Genomic DNA, 21,168 nt, shown 5'->3' on the forward strand with positions numbered 1-21,168 from the left:
ATATAAAAGTGCATGTGATATTAACAGACAAACTACGCTCATATTTATAATTCCAAACAATCAGTAAGCGACAGGTGCTAGGAAACGCTGTTTTGTACTCATTTATTGACGAGTCGGCTGCAGTGCGGCCAACTGAATGCGAATAGAACAGAACAGACGCCGAGAGAGGTGACACTTCTCTGGGAAAGTCAGACCTCGCGTTCATGGGACAGCACTGGCGAAATCTTCCAACTGAACCATAGCTAAGGCTTATCCAAAAAAGTCGCTAGGTTTGTCAGTGTAAATATTCTATAGAAAAAAAGTTCTAAAAGGGTCTGAAAGTTGCTAAATCTAGTGCTAAAGTCGTGCTCGTGTGTGAGACGCGGTAGCTGATGGCAGGGGGCGGTGGCTATTTGTGGCGGTCAATGTGGATATTGTTGATGAGTTCTTCTGTGTCATCACGTTCTATTAGTTCTACAGCTTCAGTTTAAAAATTTTCACGCTTAGTAACACATACAGCTGTTCCCTCACCACAGTGAAAAGGAACCCCTTTCAAACAGTGTCGCGTTCCGAACTTTGTTTAAGCGACATACACTGGTATTGCGGTATTTTAAAAATTCATATCATAACAAAAATAAACACCGGTATTCGGTATGAACCGGTATACCGCCCAGCACTAGTACAGCACAATGCTGATGCAAGCCACTTGAGGAATTTACCTTAAAAAGGGGTAATGGAAAGCGTTAGAAACATTATCCAACTGCTTTTGCCACATGCTAACCACTGCAGTACGAATGCCGATCACGTCGGGGAGAAAGTGACAAGCAGCCAATGTAGACTAGCTTTTGTGATTTTTATATTCATTGGATTACTTCCTGTCCACAAATTAATGTTGTCTTCCTCTCAACGACCCGTTTTTTTTGCAATCCTCCAGCTTCTAAATTTACTGTGCCGCTCTGCTAATGAACAAAGATTGTTTCCTTTGCTATGGTTACGGCTCTGACTCGTGGGAATCATCCTTAGAAATACTAAATCGAGGTTGCTCTGCAATCGCTCAGGTGGGGCGTTTCATTGTGCGTACAACTCTGCGACATGACCTTACTGCAGCCTGGAGCCTAAACGACCACCCCGTCCCGGTGGAGAGAGAGCAAGAGCATGAATGAAGGACAGAGACAGGATGTGCAGATTTGACCAGATTTGATGAGATAAATAATCAGTGAGCCAGATGGCTGCTCTCTTTTTCTTTTTCTCTCTCTCTCTCCTCATGTTTAAAGGGGAGGTGTTCTGCTCTTTGTCCTCTCTTGCTGTCCACCCGTTCGGTCCCATCGGCAACATTGGGAACAGACTTTTGGAGGACAAGTTGTCTGTATGACAGGGAGCATATCCGGCCCTGTGTGTTTACATGATCGGGTCGTCACTCTCACTGTCGGTTCCCTTGAGAAGAGCCCCCAAGGGAGCTCCAGCAAATTAAGACTGCTGGGAGGGAGCGTTCTTTACGCAAACCAGCCAAAGGCAATCAACGACAATGCGAGGAACTGTTAATGCTCATTTTGAAGAAGGGATTAGGCCTCCCTAAAGTTTGCTTACTAACATGTTATTGGTCAAGGTGTCCCTTTTGTTTTCCCAAGAAAATATGAGCTACTGTCAACCAGTGATGCATGCTTGCTTAATGGAGTAGTTCACTTCCAGAATCAAAATTTCCTGATTATTTACTCACCCCCTTGTCATCAAAGATGTTCATGTCTTTCTTGCTTCAGTTGAAAAGAAATGAAGGTTTTTGAGGAAAACTTTCTAGGAGTTTTTTAATTATTAGGAAATTTAAATTCTGGAAGTGAACTACTCCCTTAAATGTAATAAAATTTTTAGTTGCATTTGCTAAGAGCACTATTGCTTGTTTTGTTTTGATTGGTGTGTGTTGGGGTTTTTATTTTTTTTATTATTAATAAACCTGGGATAGAAGATTTTGTTGGCTCCTTTGACTTTACCACCTAGCAACCACCCATAACACCCTAGCAACATAGAAACACATAGAAATTGCTAAAAACATAGTTAGCTGCCATCTAGGCTACTTTTAAGTCATCTACTGTAGTTTATTTGACTATTTCACATTACAGTCTCTTTCTGTTTGAATGGCTTGCTCATCCAAAGGTGAATATCTTGTGGAGTTAAGACCACATGGTTTACCAGTGAATAACTTTCATTTGGAATTGCTGCAACTGGTATCACAATGCTGATGCAAGCCACTTGAGGAATTTACCTTAAAAAGGGGTAATGGAAAGCGTTAGAAACATTATCCAACTGCTTTTGCCACATGCTAACCACTGCAGTGCGAATGCCGATCACGTCGGGGAGAAAGTGACAAGCAGCCAATGTAGACTAGCTTTTGTGATTTTTATATTCATTGGATTACTTCCTGTCCACAAATTAATGTTGTCTTCCTCTCAACGACCCGTTTTTTTTGCAATCCTCCAGCTTCTAAATTTACTGTGCCGCTCTGCTAATGAACAAAGATTGTTTCCTTTGCTATGGTTACGGCTCTGACTCGTGGGAATCATCCTTAGAAATACTAAATCGAGGTTGCTCTGCAATCGCTCAGGTGGGGCGTTTCATTGTGCGTACAACTCTGCGACATGACCTTACTGCAGCCTGGAGCCTAAACGACCACCCCGTCCCGGTGGAGAGAGAGCAAGAGCATGAATGAAGGACAGAGACAGGATGTGCAGATTTGACCAGATTTGATGAGATAAATAATCAGTGAGCCAGATGGCTGCTCTCTTTTTCTTTTTCTCTCTCTCTCTCCTCATGTTTAAAGGGGAGGTGTTCTGCTCTTTGTCCTCTCTTGCTGTCCACCCGTTCGGTCCCATCGGCAACATTGGGAACAGACTTTTGGAGGACAAGTTGTCTGTATGACAGGGAGCATATCCGGCCCTGTGTGTTTACATGATCGGGTCGTCACTCTCACTGTCGGTTCCCTTGAGAAGAGCCCCCAAGGGAGCTCCAGCAAATTAAGACTGCTGGGAGGGAGCGTTCTTTACGCAAACCAGCCAAAGGCAATCAGCGACAATGCGAGGAACTGTTAATGCTCATTTTGAAGAAGGGATTAGGCCTCCCTAAAGTTTGCTTACTAACATGTTATTGGTCAAGGTGTCCCTTTTGTTTTCCCAAGAAAATATGAGCTACTGTCAACCAGTGATGCATGCTTGCTTAATGGAGTAGTTCACTTCCAGAATCAAAATTTCCTGATTATTTACTCACCCCCTTGTCTTCAAAGATGTTCATGTCTTTCTTGCTTCAGTTGAAAAGAAATGAAGGTTTTTGAGGAAAACTTTCCAGGAGTTTTTTAATTATTAGGAAATTTAAATTCTGGAAGTGAACTACTCCCTTAAATTTAATAAAATTTTTAGTTGCATTTGCTAAGAGCACTATTGCTTGTTTTGTTTTGATTGGTGTGTGTTGGGATACTAATAGTTTTATCAGCAACCGGATATATCACACTCTAGGGATTCTGTTTTTAATAAATAACGAATCTCATGTAGCATGAAATAAATTCAAAACGTTTAAATACTACAAATTCTGAATTCAAAATGTTTGAATCTACTTCACTTTTCTCTAGCAGTCTATATGTGACTTTGAAATTTGTATTCTTAGTTTGTACTCTGCTGAGAGGTTAATATATGATGTTGCGCTCAAATATCTGCCTAGAGTTCACTAAACTTGGTAAAAGGCAGACCTACTACTCATTGTTTCTTGCATTTCTCCTGGATTTGCATGAACATGAATGGAAGTAAGTGAAGTGCATATAGCATTTGTTGTTTTGTGTGTCCAATGTGATAATGTGACTTTGACTATTTTTCTACCCAGGATTTTTGCAGCCTTTTTGAAGATTTTTGAAGACAACACAATCAAAGATGTTTAGTCTATTTTTTTATTTGTATAATTCCACAGTATCTTTTTATCTAATCACAAAACTTTGGTTAAATAAAGTTTCTATTGTTGCAGTAAATTCAGCAGCGCAGACATTCCATTGAACAGCAGTGCAGGAAACATTGCCACAGTAAGCCACCTTATAAAGTCAGTTCAGTAGTTGATATGAGGTGGAAAAATAAGTTTTGTCTTTTTTTCTGAGAAGGTTCAGTGCTTCTTATTTTAAAGGGAGGTCAGCTGTGCTCAGTTTCTGCAGTCCAGTAAGGGGGAAAGACAGAAAGGAAGTGCTCTTGTAGGAGTCAGGTCTTGCTTCACTGCCTTAATTGGTAATAGTCCGTTCGACTTCTCCACATCTTTTAGCTGCCCCATCCATGGCTGTTTTTTGTTGGGATTCTTTGCCAGGCATCATGACCAGTACTGAACCGTTTAAGCAATTACACAAATGCCCATCAATTTGGCCTCCTGCCTGATGAACTACTAACCTGATCCTCTTGTACTATTCTAAGCTTAGAGGGCAGTCAGGTGGTAGTAGTAGAATTTTGATTTCACCAACTTGTCATCTGTATCTTCACAGGAGAATCTGTGTCAGTAATCAAGCATACAGACCCTGTCCCTGACCCTCGTGCTGTGAACCAGGACAAGAAGAACATGCTCTTCTCTGTAAGTTACACCTCTGATGACTGCTGTGAGCTTATTATTTGTGGTGCCTGAGAATGCAGACCTTGTTATTATTTGTGCTCATATTTAGAGTTAGATTTTTTTCCCCCCCCAAAAAATGTAAGTACGGTACTGTTTAAAGGTTTGGGCTTGGTAAGATTTCTTAAATGTCCTTAAAATAAGTCTCTAATGCTCACCAAGGCAGTATTTATTTGATTAAACATTAGTTTTATTGTGATACATTATGACATTTAAAAATAACTTTTTTTTGTATTAATCCTGTGATGGGAAAAGCTGAATTTTCAGTAGCTATTACTCCAGTCTTCAGTGTCACATGATCCTCCTTAAAGAAATCATTCTGATGATTCTGATTTGCTGCTCAAGAAACATTTCTTACTGTCAAGTAAGCAAAAGGGTTGTTTTTGCCCAGATGTAAGGAATTTGTATTTCGAGATTTTAAAATGATGGTTGAAACTGATGAGCCGATGTTTATTTTCATGTTACAGCTCATAATGGCCGATATTAAAACGTATACTGTTGTCTAAAATAAAAATGAAAACTGTTGAAAACTAAGGATACAGGCATCACAACATTATAATACAAATGTAAAAGTTACATTTAAACATTGTTATTAAATTATTAATGTTTTTAAGAAAAACTATAAATGATGGCAAGGGTAATCTAGATATAAATATAAAGCAAATAAGCATACACGGTGAAGTATCCAATGCTGGTAGATTCAAATTTAATTGAAAAAAATCTTGAATATTGTGTGATTTGTGCATCTTTATCTGCATGGTTTAGGACTCATTTTCTCACAGAAAACTTTTAAGTTCCTAGTAAACTTAAAGGAGATATTAGGTTGTTTATGTTTAGGCTGATCATAATTTATAGCTTTAAAACACCCCTTTGACTTCATGTTTACAGGGTACCAACATTGCTGCAGGCAAAGCAGTGGGTGTAGTGGTTGCCACAGGGGTGAACACCGAAATCGGCAAAATCCGTGATGAGATGGCATCCACAGAGCAGGAGCGCACACCGCTGCAGCAGAAACTGGACGAGTTCGGCCAGCAGCTCTCCAAGGTCATCTCGCTCATCTGCATCGCTGTGTGGATCATCAACATCGGACACTTCAACGATCCCGTTCACGGCGGCTCATGGATCCGCGGGGCCGTGTACTACTTCAAGATCGCTGTCGCACTGGCTGTGGCCGCCATCCCCGAAGGCCTGCCTGCCGTCATCACCACCTGTCTGGCTCTGGGTACCCGTCGCATGGCCAAGAAGAACGCCATCGTACGCTCTCTGCCCTCGGTGGAGACCCTCGGCTGCACCTCCGTCATCTGCTCCGACAAGACCGGCACGCTGACCACCAACCAGATGTCCGTTTGCAGGGTAAGAATGCTGGGGATGTTACACCCCGATTGAAGTGAGCAGCTTCAGGGCTCATCAAAGAGGAAATAATAACTTACAAGCTATTACAAATTCTGTTTAGCCCATAATTTCAATCCTTGGCAACAGTTAGTCTGTTATTGTTTAGAAATTTGCAGGCTGGGGTTCAGCCAAGAACCGAGAGCAATATTACTGCAGACAATTGGCTGAAAATACTCATGAATAAAAAAAGACATGTTCGTGATGGTATTAATTTAGCATTAGTATGTGTCTCAAATGAAAGCCGTGGGAAAACTATTCAACTGCAGCTTTGATATTGGCATGATTAATAATTTTGTTTTATGTTTGTGTTCCTCATGACCTTGTGTTGGACCACCCCAGTTTGCCTCTGGATTTCCTTTTATGTTGTTTTCCTGTTTGACAGGATTAATTTCAAAGGTTTATTTTATTATCTCCCCCTCATCCTGTACTTTTCTCCTCTCAACTTTTGTCTTCCCCCTCATCTGTTCTTCTCTCTCTGTTCTTTTCCACCTTTACTGTGAGAGCTGATTAGTATGCGGTAGTCAGTTACTTGCAGTAGTGTTGCATAACTGACCTTGTGTGTGAGATCTGTCTGTGATCCACAGCAGCTCCTTCGCTGTGTGCTGAACTGTACACTCAAGTAAGCTGAATGTGTAGCGCTGCTGATTTCAATCTGTTTTCTGCGTTATAAAGATTGAAGTTAGTACCAGACTTGTTTTTATTCTTAATAGATGATTTCTGTGAATGCTCAGGATGTAGCGAAACCAAAATAATCTTTACCCTAAATGTCCCGTTTGCCTCGACTGTCTAAAATAATACTATATGGGAAGGGTGCATCTAAAATTAGCCACGTTTCAACAGAAGGAATGTAATCTTGTTAACCCTAATTGGTGGTTCATGGTTTCAACTTGACATTTGAAAGTGTAGTGGCACCTTTACTGTCATCGGTGGTACAGCTGTTTTGCTTTGCTTGTACCTTTCTTCTGAAGTGTTCTGGCTCTTTTATTTCTGTTTGATATGTTCTTATAAATTTGGAACGCCATGACAGTGTTATTTTGGCTGGCCTTTTTCACTTCAAGCACTGGATTTATCTCAATCTAACAGCAAGTTTTTGCTTCCTTTTAGTGGGTGACAAAGTTCCTGCTGACATTCGCTTAACTTCAATCAAGTCAACGACCCTGAGGGTGGACCAGTCCATTCTAACAGGTGAGAACAATGGTTTTATTAATCCAAGTTGACTTTTTGAAGGTGACGCAGGTGAAATACTAATAGTTTTATCAGCAACCGGATATATCACACTCTAGGGATTCTGTTTTTAATAAATAACGAATCTCATGTAGCATGAAATAAATTCAAAACGTTTAAATACTACAAATTCTGAATTCAAAATGTTTGAATCTACTTCACTTTTCTCTAGCAGTCTATATGTGACTTTGAAATTTGTATTCTTAGTTTGTACTCTGCTGAGAGGTTAATATATGATGTTGCGCTCAAATATCTGCCTAGAGTTCACTAAACTTGGTAAAAGGCAGACCTACTACTCATTGTTTCTTGCATTTCTCCTGGATTTGCATGAACATGAATGGAAGTAAGTGAAGTGCATATAGCATTTGTTGTTTTGTGTGTCCAATGTGATAATGTGACTTTGACTATTTTTCTACCCAGGATTTTTGCAGCCTTTTTGAAGATTTTTGAAGACAACACAATCAAAGATGTTTAGTCTATTTTTTTATTTGTATAATTCCACAGTATCTTTTTATCTAATCACAAAACTTTGGTTAAATAAAGTTTCTATTGTTGCAGTAAATTCAGCAGCGCAGACATTCCATTGAACAGCAGTGCAGGAAACATTGCCACAGTAAGCCACCTTATAAAGTCAGTTCAGTAGTTGATATGAGGTGGAAAAATAAGTTTTGTCTTTTTTTCTGAGAAGGTTCAGTGCTTCTTATTTTAAAGGGAGGTCAGCTGTGCTCAGTTTCTGCAGTCCAGTAAGGGGGAAAGACAGAAAGGAAGTGCTCTTGTAGGAGTCAGGTCTTGCTTCACTGCCTTAATTGGTAATAGTCCGTTCGACTTCTCCACATCTTTTAGCTGCCCCATCCATGGCTGTTTTTTGTTGGGATTCTTTGCCAGGCATCATGACCAGTACTGAACCGTTTAAGCAATTACACAAATGCCCATCAATTTGGCCTCCTGCCTGATGAACTACTAACCTGATCCTCTTGTACTATTCTAAGCTTAGAGGGCAGTCAGGTGGTAGTAGTAGAATTTTGATTTCACCAACTTGTCATCTGTATCTTCACAGGAGAATCTGTGTCAGTAATCAAGCATACAGACCCTGTCCCTGACCCTCGTGCTGTGAACCAGGACAAGAAGAACATGCTCTTCTCTGTAAGTTACACCTCTGATGACTGCTGTGAGCTTATTATTTGTGGTGCCTGAGAATGCAGACCTTGTTATTATTTGTGCTCATATTTAGAGTTAGATTTTTTTCCCCCCCCAAAAAATGTAAGTACGGTACTGTTTAAAGGTTTGGGCTTGGTAAGATTTCTTAAATGTCCTTAAAATAAGTCTCTAATGCTCACCAAGGCAGTATTTATTTGATTAAACATATTAGTTTTATTGTGATACATTATGACATTTAAAAATAACTTTTTTTTTATTAATCCTGTGATGGGAAAAGCTGAATTTTCAGTAGCTATTATTCCAGTCTTCAGTGTCACATGATCCTCCTTAAAGAAATCATTCTGATGATTCTGATTTGCTGCTCAAGAAACATTTCTTACTGTCAAGTAAGCAAAAGGGTTGTTTTTGCCCAGATGTAAGGAATTTGTATTTCGAGATTTTAAAATGATGGTTGAAACTGATGAGCCGATGTTTATTTTCATGTTACAGCTCATAATGGCCGATATTAAAACGTATACTGTTGTCTAAAATAAAAATGAAAACTGTTGAAAACTAAGGATACAGGCATCACAACATTATAATACAAATGTAAAAGTTACATTTAAACATTGTTATTAAATTATTAATGTTTTTAAGAAAAACTATAAATGATGGCAAGGGTAATCTAGATATAAATATAAAGCAAATAAGCATACACGGTGAAATATCCAATGCTGGTAGATTCAAATTTAATTGAAAAAAATCTTGAATATTGTGTGATTTGTGCATCTTTATCTGCATGGTTTAGGACTCATTTTCTCACAGAAAACTTTTAAGTTCCTAGTAAACTTAAAGGAGATATTAGGTTGTTTATGTTTAGGCTGATCATAATTTATAGCTTTAAAACACCCCTTTGACTTCATGTTTACAGGGTACCAACATTGCTGCAGGCAAAGCAGTGGGTGTAGTGGTTGCCACAGGGGTGAACACCGAAATCGGCAAAATCCGTGATGAGATGGCATCCACAGAGCAGGAGCGCACACCGCTGCAGCAGAAACTGGACGAGTTCGGCCAGCAGCTCTCCAAGGTCATCTCGCTCATCTGCATCGCTGTGTGGATCATCAACATCGGACACTTCAACGATCCCGTTCACGGCGGCTCATGGATCCGCGGGGCCGTGTACTACTTCAAGATCGCTGTCGCACTGGCTGTGGCCGCCATCCCCGAAGGCCTGCCTGCCGTCATCACCACCTGTCTGGCTCTGGGTACCCGTCGCATGGCCAAGAAGAACGCCATCGTACGCTCTCTGCCCTCGGTGGAGACCCTCGGCTGCACCTCCGTCATCTGCTCCGACAAGACCGGCACGCTGACCACCAACCAGATGTCCGTTTGCAGGGTAAGAATGCTGGGGATGTTACACCCGATTGAAGTGAGCAGCTTCAGGGCTCATCAAAGAGGAAATAATAACTTACAAGCTATTACAAATTCTGTTTAGCCCATAATTTCAATCCTTGGCAACAGTTAGTCTGTTATTGTTTAGAAATTTGCAGGCTGGGGTTCAGCCAAGAACCGAGAGCAATATTACTGCAGACAATTGGCTGAAAATACTCATGAATAAAAAAAGACATGTTCGTGATGGTATTAATTTAGCATTAGTATGTGTCTCAAATGAAAGCCGTGGGAAAACTATTCAACTGCAGCTTTGATATTGGCATGATTAATAATTTTGTTTTATGTTTGTGTTCCTCATGACCTTGTGTTGGACCACCCCAGTTTGCCTCTGGATTTCCTTTTATGTTGTTTTCCTGTTTGACAGGATTAATTTCAAAGGTTTATTTTATTATCTCCCCCTCATCCTGTACTTTTCTCCTCTCAACTTTTGTCTTCCCCCTCATCTGTTCTTCTCTCTCTGTTCTTTTCCACCTTTACTGTGAGAGCTGATTAGTATGCGGTAGTCAGTTACTTGCAGTAGTGTTGCATAACTGACCTTGTGTGTGAGATCTGTCTGTGATCCACAGCAGCTCCTTCGCTGTGTGCTGAACTGTACACTCAAGTAAGCTGAATGTGTAGCGCTGCTGATTTCAATCTGTTTTCTGCGTTATAAAGATTGAAGTTAGTACCAGACTTGTTTTTATTCTTAATAGATGATTTCTGTGAATGCTCAGGATGTAGCGAAACCAAAATAATCTTTACCCTAAATGTCCCGTTTGCCTCGACTGTCTAAAATAATACTATATGGGAAGGGTGCATCTAAAATTAGCCACGTTTCAACAGAAGGAATGTAATCTTGTTAACCCTAAGTATTAAACTTGTACTTGTATTAAACGTGTAAGTCATCCTGCACTGTTTCCGCTACAGACACACATGATACCACTAATCTTGCATCTTATGGCGCCATTACGTTCACCCGATATGGATTTTTGACATTAATGCTGAGAAGCAGGTTGGGCGATATATGATATACAATTAATTTTACACACAAGCTACAATTAAAATTATATATATTTTTTTACATCATATTTATTAAAAAAATAAATCGATATAAAAAAATGCATTTGAAAATTTGCCATTTAGTTTACTTTAGATAGCAACTTCTTGATTCTGTAATCCTATTATTGTATTTTCACAGATAAATTAATTTAAAACATGAAATACAAAGGAAGTAAGCACCTTAAGCAACTGTGCAGAATGCATTCTGGTCAATGCTTTTGGCGCTTTCAGAATAAAAGTCCCAGTGCTGTCAAAATAATAGTCCAAGTTCAGCCAAACAGAAACATTTTGGCCAAAAAAAAAAAAAAGTAATGCAAAACATTGTGTCCCCTTGGAATTATAAGGTTCTATCTGACATTTTTGTCAAAATTTAGTTATTCACATATTCTTATTCTGTGACAACCTATTTACAATGTGATAGATATTTTATAGTTGTGTACATTTTGGGACTTTTTATTTGAAAAACCAAAAAGGTTCTATCTACCCAGTCGATTGGAATGCAAAAAACTTTGAAGCTCAATATCTCAAAACTACTCTGAATGCAGATAGAACCAGATTGGTCTTTCGAGTCTGCTCCTTTCAGGGAATCATTCAAACCGGTTCTGGTTTCAAAATGATCTGAATGATCCATTACTGACTCCGTTCTCATCTGGTGAAATTATCTTTCCGCAAATTATTGTGAAGGTCATGTAAATGTCAAGGAAACTTTGTTTTTAAGAAGTGCACAGAAGCATGAAATAAATCGCATGGAAGCACCATGATATTGGAGTGTTTTGCCACCCATCTAGCTTTTCTTGAGAAAGTGTTAACTAGTTTGGATTTAGTTTATCACATTTTCCCTGTTTCTCACTGCTTAGATACGTTTCATATTTGAGTTTTTCTACTAATCGTGCCTTTATTCTCAGCAGTGCCCAGCACCTTAGAGATTAATGCCTGTCTCGTTCTCTCTCCCTCCACACACGTCTGTCTCCATCTTTCGACTGTTGTCCGCTGGGTTTTAGCACTACAGCAGGAACACTTCCACTTTACCATCCCACTCACTCTCATCTCTTTTATTCTCTTCTCTTCTCTTTCTTGACAAATCCGGGGGATCTGATTGTCCTCAGTGCTTAAAAATATCCTTAATGCTCATTTGCTTATGTTTCAGGATTTTTTGAGGGGTTTTAAAGCCCCTCTGAACTCCGGTTCACTCGTAAGTGAGTGTCATATAAAGTGTTTACATCTGTAGTGCTGGTATATCCAGGTCAGGTGGAGTACAGATGTTTTCAAACATCAGACATGTTCTGTAGCGGATTGTTCTGCCACCTGCTGGTAGAGATCATGCTTGATGTTTTTTGTTGCAGATGTTCATTGTTGATCAGGCAAATGGAAACAGCTGCTCTCTCAAAGAGTTCACCATTACTGGCTCCACATACGCCCCTAATGGACAAGTGTGAGTTTTACTGCCCCACATGCACACTGGTAACTCAAAGTGCATTAGCCGCCTCTGTTGATCATCCTCTTCTTTTATTTTCTTTTTTTTCACGCTCCAGGTTTCATGAGGGTAAACCAGTCCGATGCTCCCAGTATGACGCTCTGGTTGAAATGGCCACCATCTGTGCTCTGTGCAATGACTCCTCTCTGGATTACAATGAGGTTTGTAATTAACATGTTCTGGTAAATGCAGCACCCCTGTTGTGCTGAAATGCACAATGTAGTAACAGCTAGGATGTAAAACACCTGTTCACACACAGAAGGTAGGAACTAATGTCTAGAACTGTTTGTTCTAGCAGATGAATGTGATTTAATGAATGAAGTTGCTTTAAAATAAACTTTTAATACAATTGTCTTTTGTTTAACATTTTCCAGTATTTAAGTATTTTCTAGTATTTAGTAGTTTTATAGAAACCCCTATAAGTCACTTGTTTAAAAAATACAGTATGTCATTTATTTTTAATATATGTATAATTAATATAAATAACCAATATTAATTTATCATATATGATCTGTATTGGCTGATATAGTATATTAATGACCTTTTCTGCCAACTAATGGTCACTTTTAATTTAATAATGCTGTTAAAGACATCTTGCAAATCTCAAAAGGTCTGTTTTTCATGCAGTACATTATAATGTTGTGATCACTTGAAGCATTATAATTATATTTGCTATATAATTTTTTATAATAGAATCTTTGGTCACATTTTATTTTAAGGTCCAATTCTCGCTATTAACAAACCATTAATTACGACTTTTGCCTCAAACTCCAGACTTGCTGCTTATTAATAGTTAGTAAGGTAGATGTTAAGTTTAGGTATTGTGTTTGATTAGGGATGTAGAATATGGTCATGCAGAATATCTGCTTTATAAGCACTAATAAACAGCCAGTATGTTAGTAATAGGCATGCTAATAAGCAACTATGGTAGTTCATAGTGAGAATTGTTCCCTATACTAAAGTGTTACCGAATCTTTTTGTATAATTAATTCAAAGATTAATATATGATTTTAATAGAATTAATGTTAATAGCAGTGTATCCCTAGTGCTTACATTTAATTATCAAACAGCATTTTTGAAACGTTTCTAAAGAATTGCTTTCCATGTCAGGCCAAAGGTGTGTACGAGAAGGTGGGTGAAGCCACAGAGACTGCCCTCACCTGCCTGGTGGAGAAAATGAACGTGTTTGACACACAACTGAAGGGCCTTTCCAAGGTTGAGAGGGCAAACTCTTGCAACTCGGTAAGTTAGACATTTCCAACTGCAGATTTTGAGTTGGTTGCAACCCTAGTGGGTCGTGCGGTTGTGGAAGCCCACATTTATTTCCAAAATGGTTTTTGGTGTTTGATGCCATGGCAGCTCTAATATCTATGAGTATTTTGTTGATCTTGATCTCAGGTCATCAAGCAACTGATGAAGAAGGAATTCACTCTGGAGTTCTCCCGAGACAGGAAGTCCATGTCGGTCTATTGCACTCCCAACAAAGCTCGCTCCTCCATTGGCAAGATGTTTGTTAAGGTAACATCACACTTTTCAGGAAGACTTTAACACTCCAGTGTTTCATTTAGCTGTTCCACACAGGTCTGCTTTATGTTTGAAATGTATTGTGGTGCAACAAAGTGCCTGCAACTTCGTTAAACTCATTATGTCTGGGTGCAGGGAGCTCCAGAGGGAGTTATTGACAGATGCACGCACATTCGTGTAGGTGGGAATAAGGTTGCACTGACAGCAGGCATTAAAGAGAAGATCATGTCGGTGATCCGTGAGTACGGCACAGGACGTGACACACTGCGCTGTCTGGCTCTGGCCACCCGAGACAACCCATTGAGTAAAGAGAGTATGGTACTGGAGGACTCAAGCAGATTCATTGAGTATGAGGTGAGAAGGGCATTTCTGCTATAGCATATACATAATTAAAAATGTTTATTTATTAATAGTCTGTTATCGTAATTGCTGCTTTTCCTTTAGACGGACATGACCTTTGTGGGATGTGTGGGCATGCTGGATCCGCCCAGAGCTGAGGTGGCAGCTTCCATCAAACTTTGTCGTCAAGCGGGCATCCGAGTCATCATGATCACAGGTGACAACAAGGGCACGGCCGTCGCCATCTGCAGACGCGTTGGAATCTTTGGAGAGGACGACGATGTGTCACGAATGGCCTACACTGGCCGAGAGTTTGATGATCTGTCTGCTGCCACCCAGCGTGAGGCAGTGCTCACTGCCCGTTGCTTTGCCCGTGTCAAATACCACCCATCTAGCTTTTCTTGAGAAAGTGTTAACTAGTTTGGATTTAGTTTATCACATTTTCCCTGTTTCTCACTGTCTAATAGCTTAGATACGTTTCATATTTGAGTTTTTCTACTAATCGTGCCTTTATTCTCAGCAGTGCCCAGCACCTTAGAGATTAATGCCTGTCTCGTTCTCTCTCCCTCCACACACGTCTGTCTCCATCTTTCGACTGTTGTCCGCTGGGTTTTAGCACTACAGCAGGAACACTTCCACTTTACCATCCCACTCACTCTCATCTCTTTTATTCTCTTCTCTTCTCTTTCTTGACAAATCCGGGGGATCTGATTGTCCTCAGTGCTTAAAAATATCCTTAATGCTCATTTGCTTATGTTTCAGGATTTTTTGAGGGGTTTTAAAGCCCCTCTGAACTCCGGTTCACTCGTAAGTGAGTGTCATATAAAGTGTTTACATCTGTAGTGCTGGTATATCCAGGTCAGGTGGAGTACAGATGTTTTCAAACATCAGACATGTTCTGTAGCGGATTGTTCTGCCACCTGCTGCTAGAGATCATGCTTGATGTTTTTTGTTGCAGATGTTCATTGTTGATCAGGCAAATGGAAACAGCTGCTCTCTCAAAGAGTTCACCATTACTGGCTCCACATACGCCCCTAATGGACAAGTGTGAGTTTTACTGCCCCACATGCACACTGGTAACTCAAAGTGCATTAGCCGCCTCTGTTGATCATCCTCTTCTTTTATTTTCTTTTTTTTCACGCTCCAGGTTTCATGAGGGTAAACCAGTCCGATGCTCCCAGTATGACGCTCTGGTTGAAATGGCCACCATCTGTGCTCTGTGCAATGACTCCTCTCTGGATTACAATGAGGTTTGTAATTAACATGTTCTGGTAAATGCAGCACCCCTGTTGTGCTGAAATGCACAATGTAGTAACAGCTAGGATGTAAAACACCTGTTCACACACAGAAGGTAGGAACTAATGTCTAGAACTGTTTGTTCTAGCAGATGAATGTGATTTAATGAATGAAGTTGCTTTAAAATAAACTTTTAATACAATTGTCTTTTGTTTAACATTTTCCAGTATTTAAGTATTTTCTAGTATTTAGTAGTTTTATAGAAACCCCTATAAGTCACTTGTTTAAAAAATACAGTATGTCATTTATTTTTAATATATGTATAATTAATATAAATAACCAATATTAATTTATCATATATGATCTGTATTGGCTGATATAGTATATTAATGACCTTTTCTGCCAACTAATGGTCACTTTTAATTTAATAATGCTGTTAAAGACATCTTGCAAATCTCAAAAGGTCTGTTTTTCATGCAGTACATTATAATGTTGTGATCACTTGAAGCATTATAATTATATTTGCTATATAATTTTTTATAATAGAATCTTTGGTCACATTTTATTTTAAGGTCCAATTCTCGCTATTAACAAACCATTAATTACGACTTTTGCCTCAAACTCCAGACTTGCTGCTTATTAATAGTTAGTAAGGTAGATGTTAAGTTTAGGTATTGTGTTTGATTAGGGATGTAGAATATGGTCATGCAGAATATCTGCTTTATAAGCACTAATAAACAGCCAGTATGTTAGTAATAGGCATGCTAATAAGCAACTATGGTAGTTCATAGTGAGAATTGTTCCCTATACTAAAGTGTTACCGAATCTTTTTGTATAATTAATTCAAAGATTAATATATGATTTTAATAGAATTAATGTTAATAGCAGTGTATCCCTAGTGCTTACATTTAATTATCAAACAGCATTTTTGAAACGTTTCTAAAGAATTGCTTTCCATGTCAGGCCAAAGGTGTGTACGAGAAGGTGGGTGAAGCCACAGAGACTGCCCTCACCTGCCTGGTGGAGAAAATGAACGTGTTTGACACACAACTGAAGGGCCTTTCCAAGGTTGAGAGGGCAAACTCTTGCAACTCGGTAAGTTAGACATTTCCAACTGCAGATTTTGAGTTGGTTGCAACCCTAGTGGGTCGTGCGGTTGTGGAAGCCCACATTTATTTCCAAAATGGTTTTTGGTGTTTGATGCCATGGCAGCTCTAATATCTATGAGTATTTTGTTGATCTTGATCTCAGGTCATCAAGCAACTGATGAAGAAGGAATTCACTCTGGAGTTCTCCCGAGACAGGAAGTCCATGTCGGTCTATTGCACTCCCAACAAAGCTCGCTCCTCCATTGGCAAGATGTTTGTTAAGGTAACATCACACTTTTCAGGAAGACTTTAACACTCCAGTGTTTCATTTAGCTGTTCCACACAGGTCTGCTTTATGTTTGAAATGTATTGTGGTGCAACAAAGTGCCTGCAACTTCGTTAAACTCATTATGTCTGGGTGCAGGGAGCTCCAGAGGGAGTTATTGACAGATGCACGCACATTCGTGTAGGTGGGAATAAGGTTGCACTGACAGCAGGCATTAAAGAGAAGATCATGTCGGTGATCCGTGAGTACGGCACAGGACGTGACACACTGCGCTGTCTGGCTCTGGCCACCCGAGACAACCCATTGAGTAAAGAGAGTATGGTACTGGAGGACTCAAGCAGATTCATTGAGTATGAGGTGAGAAGGGCATTTCTGCTATAGCATATACATAATTAAAAATGTTTATTTATTAATAGTCTGTTATCGTAATTGCTGCTTTTCCTTTAGACGGACATGACCTTTGTGGGATGTGTGGGCATGCTGGATCCGCCCAGAGCTGAGGTGGCAGCTTCCATCAAACTTTGTCGTCAAGCGGGCATCCGAGTCATCATGATCACAGGCGACAACAAGGGCACGGCCGTCGCCATCTGCAGACGCGTTGGAATCTTTGGAGAGGACGACGATGTGTCACGAATGGCCTACACTGGCCGAGAGTTTGATGATCTGTCTGCTGCCACCCAGCGTGAGGCAGTGCTCACTGCCCGTTGCTTTGCCCGTGTCGAGCCATCTCACAAATCCAAGATTGTGGAGTTTCTGCAGTCCCACGATGAGATCACTGCCATGGTAAACTAGAATCCTGTGAAATCATAACACATACTCATTGAATGGTTTTATACTGTATATATACTACTTTGCAAAAACTTGGGTTTGGTAAGATTTTTTTTAATGTTTTTAAAAATCTCTTACACTCACCAAAGCAGCATTTATTTGATAAAAAAGATAAAAATAACTGTTACCTATTCAAATATATTTTAAAATGTGCTTTATTTGTGTGATAGCAAAGTTGATTTTTTTGCAGCCATTACTCCAGTCTTTAGTGTCACATGATCCTTCAGAAATCATTCTAATATGCTGATTTGATGCTCAAGAAACATTTATTATTATTATCAGTGTTGAAAATAGTTGTGCTGCTAACAGTCATATATTTTTTGCAGACTTCATTAATGAATAGAAATTAAAAAAACATTTATTTGAAATATTAGAAATCTTCTAAACATTAGAATTTATAATTATTATTTAACATTAACATTATAAATGTCTTTAAATGTCCTGACTCCAAACCTTTCAACAGTAGTGCATATTTATATAAAAATATGATTCTACATTAAATGACTATAAACATGGAAGGATTTCTTCTGGATGGTTTATATTGTTGGAATCATTCTCTCTCAGCTGACCTGCCATCCTGTGTTCATTCCCACAGACTGGAGATGGTGTGAATGATGCACCTGCTCTGAAAAAGGCTGAAATTGGCATTGCTATGGGCTCAGGCACAGCCGTGGCTAAGACTGCCTCTGAGATGGTCCTTGCTGATGATAACTTTGCCACCATTGTGGCTGCTGTGGAAGAGGGTCGAGCCATTTACAACAACATGAAACAATTTATCCGCTACCTCATCTCCTCAAATGTCGGCGAGGTGGTCTGGTAAGGGTCTTAACCTTTTGCTAACATTTCAGGAATGCATTCTGTATTTTCATTGGCACGTCCAAACTAAACTTATGACTCTCATTTAAAATTGCTCTGTCAATCCATTTTACTTGTACACGTAATCTGATGCATTTACAGACTTTAAGATTTTAATAGATGTTTTTGAAAGGTGCTTCTTATGCACACCAATATTTTATTTTAAATAGTCCAACTGTAATGTTGTGAAATATTAAAATATTTCATGACTGTCTCTATATTAATATATTTTAAAATGAATGTAAAATGTATGTGAATTTTCAGCAGCCATTACTCCAGTCTTCAGTCTTTCAGAAATCATTCTAATATGCTCATTTGTGACCCTGGACCAAAAAAACAGTCATAAGTTGCACGGGTATATTTGTAGCAATAACCAAAAATACATTGTATGGGTCAAAATTATCCAATTTTCTTTTATGCCAAAAATCATTAGGATATTAAGTAAAGATCATGTTCCATGAAGATATTTTGTAAATTTCCTACTGTAAATATATCAAAACTTCATTTTTGATTAGTAATACGCATTGCTTAGGACTTCATTTGGACAACTTTAAAGGCGATTTTCTCAATATTTAGATTTTTTTGCACCCTCAGATTCCAGATTTTCATCAATAGTTGCATCTCGGCCAAATGTTGTCCTATCATAAAAAAACCGTACATCAATAGAAAGCTTATTTATTCAGCTTTCAGATGATATATAAATCTCAATTTTGAAAAATTGACACTTATGACTGGTTTTGTGGTCCAGAGTCACATTTTATGCTCAAGAAATAGACAAAATAGAACATTTGAATAGAAAGTTAAAAAGGACAGCATATATATATATATATATATATATATATAAAATATTTATTATTATTGTTATAAATGTCTTTACTGTCACTTGTGATCACTTGAATCATGAATGGTAGTGTTTAAACAGGGTTTTCAATGAGAAGGCCCTGGGAGTTACATACCAGAGTGGTTATTATACAAAATGTTTGTTATATTATGTTCTTCACTAAATTGTTTAATCAAGGTTTATGAATCTTCCTATATGTGCCAGAATGGCACAATTTAGTCTCCATCCTAAAAGTGATACTATATAAATGGCAGCACAGTGAAATTTATTCCTTGAGCAAACCCAGATCGCTGCCAAGGTCTTTTTGACATTGTTCCAGTTGTTATCTAATCGCATAACTCACAATGTGTATTCTCTCTGGCAGTATTTTCTTAACGGCGGCTCTGGGCTTCCCCGAGGCTCTGATTCCAGTTCAGCTTCTGTGGGTGAATCTGGTGACCGACGGTCTGCCTGCGACTGCACTGGGCTTCAACCCACCCGACCTGGACATCATGAGCAAACCCCCTCGCAATGCCAGAGAACCCCTCATCTCTGGATGGCTCTTCTTCAGATACCTAACCATTGGCTGTGAGTGCATCACATTTATTTATTTATTATGTTTTTACATTTTTAACTTTTAGTTTGTACTTTTTTTTTTTTTTTTGCTAAAGAAAGCTAGATTTGACACATTGTTCTCCATGTCACCCTATAGGTTATGTGGGTGCTGCTACTGTAGGTGCTGCTGCATGGTGGTTCATTGCTGCTGAAGATGGCCCCAGAGTCACCATCTATCAACTGGTTAGAAACTCCCCTTACATTTCAATACAAATTTTTTTTTTTCTCAAACAAATGCATTCTAATGTTTAAATTTGCCCCTGTCATTTTTTTGTATCCTCACAGAGTCACTTCCTTCAGTGTGCACCAGACAACCCTGAGTTTGAGGGTCTGAAGTGTGATGTGTTCGAGTCTCCCTATCCCATGACCATGGCGCTGTCTGTACTAGTCACCATTGAGATGTGCAACGCCCTTAACAGGTCAGTATCGGAAGTGCGCTGCAATAAAGGAACCGCTTATCCCTGAAAATGCCCCAATTGACCCTTTGCACAACCCTGCCCTCTTTAGTTACTGTTTCTATGTCCAACAAGCCATGCCTCTCTCACATTACACACCATGTTCTCATGCAGTAAAAAATACATCTCGGAGCAAAGAGGAAACTGAAAACACGCCAACAGACAAGACAGAGCAGGATACTTGTATGAAACAAGCGCTTCTTTTTTTATTTATTATTTTTGTTTTTAAGAAATTCAAACAAAAATACCGTTTTGTGGCTCTTTAATGTGTCGTGACAGATCGCTGTATTGCCTCAGTTCTAGCAGCATACGTGAACTGATCGTCTTTTCATATTTACTTAAAGCAAAAAATAAACATCATAACGTATTTTATTTCAACCGTGGAAAGACGTCAGTACACACAATTTAAGTTTAAGTCCACCGAAGTTAATCTACTCTCCTGTCTGATTTGTTTGTCAGGCAAGATGGCAGATTCGGCGTTATGATTGGTCAGATCGTCTGTCAATCAAGCTTTTTGCGAACGGTCAATTAAGTTCCTGTTTACATCCTATTTTCATCCGATCACAAAGAACGAGACAATGCTGTATACATCTGGGAGTAACTTTTTTGTAACTGTGTAAACTGTAAATGTGGTCAGATTTTAAAGGGAGTTTTTTGATTTTGTGACTGCATAAAGGGGCAAGGCCTGCTTGCTCAGCACCTGCACTGAGGGCATTTCCTGGCCTTTCGTGGCTCTCTCACTCTCCCTGGTGCTGTGGATCTACAGCACTGACACTAACTTGGCCAAAATGTTCTGGTCTTGACTG

The 21,168-nt window shown here is 39.2% G+C and overlaps 1 protein-coding gene across 1 annotated transcript in view; it reads left to right on the forward strand.

Annotated features, from left to right (window-relative positions):
* LOC107595693 (ATPase sarcoplasmic/endoplasmic reticulum Ca2+ transporting 2b) overlaps positions 1 to 20,535 on the forward strand; it is a 46,562-nt gene extending 26,027 nt beyond the window's left edge. The window contains exons 6-18 of the mRNA XM_016286185.1: positions 7,096 to 7,176; positions 8,273 to 8,358; positions 9,284 to 9,748; positions 12,186 to 12,274; positions 12,375 to 12,477; positions 13,427 to 13,558; positions 13,715 to 13,834; positions 13,976 to 14,194; positions 17,237 to 17,572; positions 18,213 to 18,433; positions 19,678 to 19,880; positions 20,005 to 20,090; positions 20,193 to 20,535. Coding sequence (XP_016141671.1) covers positions 7,096 to 7,176; positions 8,273 to 8,358; positions 9,284 to 9,748; positions 12,186 to 12,274; positions 12,375 to 12,477; positions 13,427 to 13,558; positions 13,715 to 13,834; positions 13,976 to 14,194; positions 17,237 to 17,572; positions 18,213 to 18,433; positions 19,678 to 19,880; positions 20,005 to 20,090; positions 20,193 to 20,372 — 2,321 coding nt within the window. The 3' untranslated portion in view covers positions 20,373 to 20,535. The remainder of the gene's footprint in view (positions 1 to 7,095; positions 7,177 to 8,272; positions 8,359 to 9,283; positions 9,749 to 12,185; positions 12,275 to 12,374; positions 12,478 to 13,426; positions 13,559 to 13,714; positions 13,835 to 13,975; positions 14,195 to 17,236; positions 17,573 to 18,212; positions 18,434 to 19,677; positions 19,881 to 20,004; positions 20,091 to 20,192) is intronic.
* The last annotated feature ends 633 nt before the right edge of the window (positions 20,536 to 21,168 follow it).

This window comes from Sinocyclocheilus grahami, unplaced genomic scaffold (assembly GCF_001515645.1).
Source record: "Sinocyclocheilus grahami isolate Dianchi unplaced genomic scaffold, SAMN03320097.WGS_v1.1 scaffold207.1, whole genome shotgun sequence".
Taxonomy (NCBI): domain Eukaryota; kingdom Metazoa; phylum Chordata; class Actinopteri; order Cypriniformes; family Cyprinidae; genus Sinocyclocheilus; species Sinocyclocheilus grahami.